Genomic DNA, 5,540 nt, shown 5'->3' on the forward strand with positions numbered 1-5,540 from the left:
CAAATGCAAGGACGCACACGCACACACAAGGAAGCACACACACCCTTTCACTTTTCATTCTTAAACAGGCGCCCACACATAATACAAATGTCTCTTTGGTTTTCACAGTGTCTCACACTCTGTCTTACTATCTCTCACACAGATTTACACACGCAGACATATGCACACACACACACACACACACACACACACAGACTTTATCTCTCACACACACTTCCCCCTCTCCTTGAAGGCTTTTACGAGGTGTTAAATCGCCAGCCGTCTGAGTGCTAAGGGTAAATGGAGAGGACAGCCAGTGCTCACACACACACACACACACACACACACTCACACACTGACACACACCGACACCCTGTGATATCAGGGTGTAAGCATCAAAATTTCTGTTTCATTTTATCCCCTTTGCTTTGTGAAATGACTGCAGTGTTTGACACCGGCAGTCCTTCTCTCTTTCAACTTTTACTTTGAAAAATATCTTCAACCTTCAGCCTGGAAGAAGAGAATCGCTGTGTGAAAGATGGCAGGAGGCAAAGAGGAGGGAAGGGAAGAAAGTGTGGGAGTAATGATGGAAGGAGGGAAGGAAGGAGGAAGATATTTGGTGGGTGGATTCATGGATGGGTGACTGAGAAGAAAGACGGAAGGAAAAAAAGTATTGGGTGGATGGGGTGATCGATGGATGAAGCGGAAGGAAGGAAGGAAAGAAGGCTGGAAAGTATTGCGTGGGTTGATGGAGGAGTGGAGTGCAAGGAAGGAAGGAAGGAAGGAGGGAGGGAGGGAATGAAGAAACAAGTAAGTAAGGGAAAGTAAGGAAAGAGGATTGGGTGGGTGGGTTGGTGGATCAATGGATGGGAGGATATAGAAGGAAGGAAAGGAGGAATGAAGGAAGAATGGAAGGATGGATGTAGAAGGGAGGAGGGAAGAAAATAAAGCTTCGAATAGGGGAGTTGATGAATGGATGAATGTAGAAGGAAGGGAAGGAAGGAAGGATGAATGTGTGTAAGGACAGAGGGAAAGATGCAAAGAAGGGAGGAAGGAGGGAATGAAGTAAGGGAGGAAGGTATTGAGTCGGTGGGATAATGGATCAGTGGAGTTGGAGGAAGGTGGAAGGAAGGAAGGAAGGATGGAAGGAATGAAGGAAGGAAGGAAAAAAGAGATGAGATGGGTGGGTTGGTGGATGAATAGATGAGTGGATGCAGAATGAAGGAAAGGAGGAATGAAGGAAGAATGGAAGGATGAATGTAGAAGAAAGGGAAGGAAGGATGAACGTATGTAAGGACAGAGGGAAAGATGCAAAGAAAGGAGGAAGGAGGGAATGAAGTAAGGGAGGAAGGTATTGAGTCGGTGGGATAATGGATCAGTGGAAGGAAGGAAGGAAGGAAGGAAGGAAGGAAGGAAGGAAGGAAGGAAGGAAGGAAGGAAGGAAGGAATGAAAGAAGGAAGGAAGGAAAAAAGGTGAGATGGGTGAGTTGGTGGATGAATAGATGTGGGGATGCAGAATAAAGGAAAGGAGGAATGAAGGAAGAATGGAGGATGAATGTAGAAGAAAGGGAAGGAAGGAAGGAAGGATGAACGTATGTAAGGACAGAGGGAAAGATGCAAAGGAAGGAGGGAATGAAGGAAGGAAGGAAGGAAGGAAGGATGGAAGGAAGGAAGGGTTAAAAGATGATGAATGGTTCGATGGATAGATCCAGCTAGTTCTAAGGAACAGGAAACTGTAAACGATCTAACTTATCTTTCTGCCTCTTCCACAGAGCAACGTGACGACCAACTCCCTGAACCTGGTGTGACATTAAGGAAGAAGCCCCGCCTCCTCCATCTTGGACACACCCCGACCGCAGCGAGCACCCCCCCCCCCATCAAGCTAACAAGCGGTGAGCAGGCAGACGGAGCGGCCGCCATGGATATGCGCGGTCCCGCTTTTCGGCTTTCATCGAGGCGCTCAGAAACTATTGGCCGCGCCGGCTGCCAGTGGCTGTGACTAAACAAGGAAGCCGACACGGGACGATCCGCGACACCTAGTGAACCCGCAGCCAATGACTAATTAGGAAATGGGAGATTCAAACCTCGGGGAACCGGCTGAAGTGGTTTGTAGCTAGCGAGGAATATCCCCCCTGTGATAAAATCCAGAACCAATCCCTCCCTCTCTCCTCTCCCCCTCTCCCCCCCCTCTTCCCCTCCCCCTCCTCTCTCATTCCCCCCCCCCCCCCCCCCCCTTGTCCCCCTACGTTCCTTTTTCATCAATCTGCCCCTGCATTCATAGCGTCCCGTTGAGATTGAGAATCCAATTTGGCCGGAAGCACTTCAAAAATTCAACCCGGTCAAGTCAACACACACTCCTGAATGCCTCTCTCTGCTTCCCCCTGCTGGTGAAGAGGGTGAACTACAACTAGGGCAAACCTTGACGCTTTTCTCGAACCTCCAGCGGGATTTAAAGGATCCCCACCCGACACCCCTCTCTCTCCGGGATGGGCGGCCCAGGGAGAGCTCTCCTCGGCGGGTTCGGCTCCACCACCTCCTCCCTGGAAGTCGGGGGCTGGATGTCTTGGCCGAGCAACAACTCCCTGGACTTCAACCAAAGCTCCTTGCCGTGGGGGATTGGGCTCGGCGGCGGCGGTGGCGGGGCGGCGGCCCTAGGCGGCGGCGGTCTGGACTCGAACCTGTCCCAGCAGTCCGTGTCCCGGGCGGTGATCAAGGAGAAAAACTGGCCGGCGCTGCTCATCCTCGTCATCATCGCCCTGACGGTCGGCGGCAACATCCTGGTGATCCTGGCGGTGTCGCTGGAGAAGAAGCTGCAGAACGCCACCAACTTCTTCCTGAGGTCGCTGGCGGTGGCCGACATGCTCGTAGGCATCCTGGTCATGCCGATCTCCCTCATCAACATCCTGTACGGTGAGTCGCGACTACGCTACCCACAAGGCACCTGTGTAGGTCGTCATTTGGAGAGGAAGGAGAGGAGAAGCGCGGTTTCGGTTAGCGGCAAATATCGGAGAAAAGGTTTCACAATAGCAAAAGGCTAATGGGTGCATATGCGCAATACACACACACACACACACACACACACACACACACACACACACACACACACTTACACGTACTTGCGCTGTGTAATCCAGTTGGCCAGCTGGCGAATTACACCTTCTGTTGAATACAATGAAAAAACAGCCAGTCCAATCTACTGTAGGCGCTTAATATTTACTATTTAATCATTTTTCTTTATGATTTTTCACTATAATCACACACACACACGCCTACAAATCACACCCAATATTTATATCATTCTAGCTGCAGATTTCTACCCCTCATCTGGAAACCCGACCCACTCGCCAGCTGTTCCTCACACGCTGAAACATGCACCCTGTCATTATTTCTAAACATTTTTTCAGTGTAATTATTGAAATGATCATTGCTTCTCAGGCGGCGTGACAGAGACATTACACGCTGTTATCTCGCAAGGGGATCCAACCGCCGGAGGACGCCAACTGGATAATCGCAAAAGAACATACCAGCTCTCTCAGCGCGCTTCATCCAAGCCTCTGCGTACTACTTTCATGGAATGACGGGTTGTTAAATCATGCGGTGTATTGATATTTGCTAAAAGAAATGGAGAGTTAAACCTGCAATAAGCGATATCAGACCTTATCACCAATCCTGAAACTAACGTGTGCTATGTGGAGATTTCATTGAGACATAATGATATAAACCAATATCCACACAGCAGCCAGCTGTGTTGCTGTCTTCACCTCTTTTCTAAAGCTTGTTGTCAAACTCCGCTCCTCCCTCGCCGTTTGAAAGCGGCGCTCTCCCCCTCCCATTCCTGAAAAGTTTCTTGTAATGGCGGAATCGATGAAGCGAGCGAGTAAAACTTGTTAAAGTAGTAAACTGTGGGACACGTAACCTTCAGCGGGAGTAAGTCAAAGAGAGTGGTGAGACTTCTCAGCAGGTACGGTTAGCTTAGCTGTTAGCATTTATCCTTCCATTTGTCCTTCGTAGGCCTCCGTAGTGCAGTGGCTTTGCTGTGCTTTATTTACAAATGCGTTGCAGTTTCTGTCGCCCTCTAGTGGTCAGAACTGTTGGCTTATTGCAGCTTTAAAACATTGAATGACATACCTGCTCTAACACGCTGTCCTTTCCTCTAAGATCCAAGCCAGGTTTCTACAAAGGTTTCACAGCATAAAGGATAGTTACATCACATACTGTGTTTTGGTAAATGTCACTGTCTAGAAACTGATTGAACAGCTGGTAGTAAGTGAGGAAATCTATTTTGCAGAGCAGTAGATACGGAGCTTGGCCTTTGTGTTTTTTTAGTGATGTCATCCCTCTCCCTGGCTGGTGATCTGAAGACTTTTGTGCGTCTTCTCATGCCGATGATGTGAGAAGTATCCTTGGTTTTCAGCCGATGTCGTAACTGCAACCGATTTGAAGCGTCCATTTGGTGTTTCTCCTGGAAAACATTCGGTTTAATTTGTTAGGGGATTAATTTGGGAGTGAATAGTGAGGGGCATTTTACTGTTGCACTATGGCCAGGGAAAATATGTGACATTTTACAGTCTGTTACAAACAACTAATCCCTTAAAAAAAAAAAATTACATTAATTCACCCCTTAATTAATGTAAAATCCCCTTCAAAATTTGTTAAGGGAGTTATTAATGGAGGAGACCCCATCGAAACCCTCTTAAACACCCCCTTAACTTTTGACTCCTTACTTTCTAATATAATGAAACATTCAGGGAGACAGGAACTTTCCATTAATAACTCAATAAACCTGTAAACCATGCGCAAAAGCCATAAGAAATCCCTTAATTACTTGTGTCTCAATTAATCAGCCCATGAATAAATCCCTTAAAAACCCATGATACTAACCCTTACTTTTTTAAAGCTATGTTATTTTTAATGGATATGTAATGAATAAATTAAGGACATTACAGGGATAAAATTAAAGGGTTTAACAAACGTACAAAATAGAATCCACTGAGCCTGAACATCTATATAACTTGTGATTGAATTCAGTGTTTTGGGCTTCTCTTCATGACGTTGATGTGAAAAGTATGTTTGGTTTTCAGCCGATGTCACATCAGCGGCCAATTTGAAGCGTCCGTTTTGTGTCTCTCCTGGTAAACATTCTGTTGAATTCGTTTGGGAATTCAATTGGGAGTGAATAGAGAGGGGCTTTTCACCGATGCATCATGGGAGGACACAATATACGTGCCATTCTGGCCTGCTGACAGCGGAGACAGCCAGATATGAATACGCTGACATGGCTATCATCACGACAGGACAACAAATTTGACAAAATAGATGTTGAGGCTTGGTTGCCGCTAAATAACTTGTGGTTCAATTTAGAATTTTGTGCATCTCAGCATGACGTTGATGTGAAAGTGTCCTTGGTTATCAGCCGATGTCATATTTTGCCCATTTTATGTGTCTCTCCTGGAAAACATTCTGTTCAATTCATTTGGGAGTGAGCAGTAATGACGTTTGACCGAGGTACCATCAATTCAATTCACTTTATTTTCTGTGAGGAACTTCATTTGTGCAGCGAA

The 5,540-nt window shown here is 46.8% G+C and overlaps 1 protein-coding gene across 1 annotated transcript in view; it reads left to right on the top strand.

Annotated features, from left to right (window-relative positions):
• Positions 1–2,465: 2,465 nt before the first annotated feature.
• The window catches only part of htr2cl1 (5-hydroxytryptamine (serotonin) receptor 2C, G protein-coupled-like 1), a 25,120-nt gene continuing 22,045 nt past the window's right edge, over positions 2,466–5,540 (top strand). Inside the window, exon 1 of the mRNA XM_071894873.2 lies at positions 2,466–2,889. Within this exon, the coding sequence (XP_071750974.1) occupies positions 2,466–2,889 (424 nt within the window). The remainder of the gene's footprint in view (positions 2,890–5,540) is intronic.

This window comes from Centroberyx gerrardi, chromosome 23 (assembly GCF_048128805.1).
Source record: "Centroberyx gerrardi isolate f3 chromosome 23, fCenGer3.hap1.cur.20231027, whole genome shotgun sequence".
Taxonomy (NCBI): Eukaryota; Metazoa; Chordata; class Actinopteri; order Beryciformes; family Berycidae; genus Centroberyx; species Centroberyx gerrardi.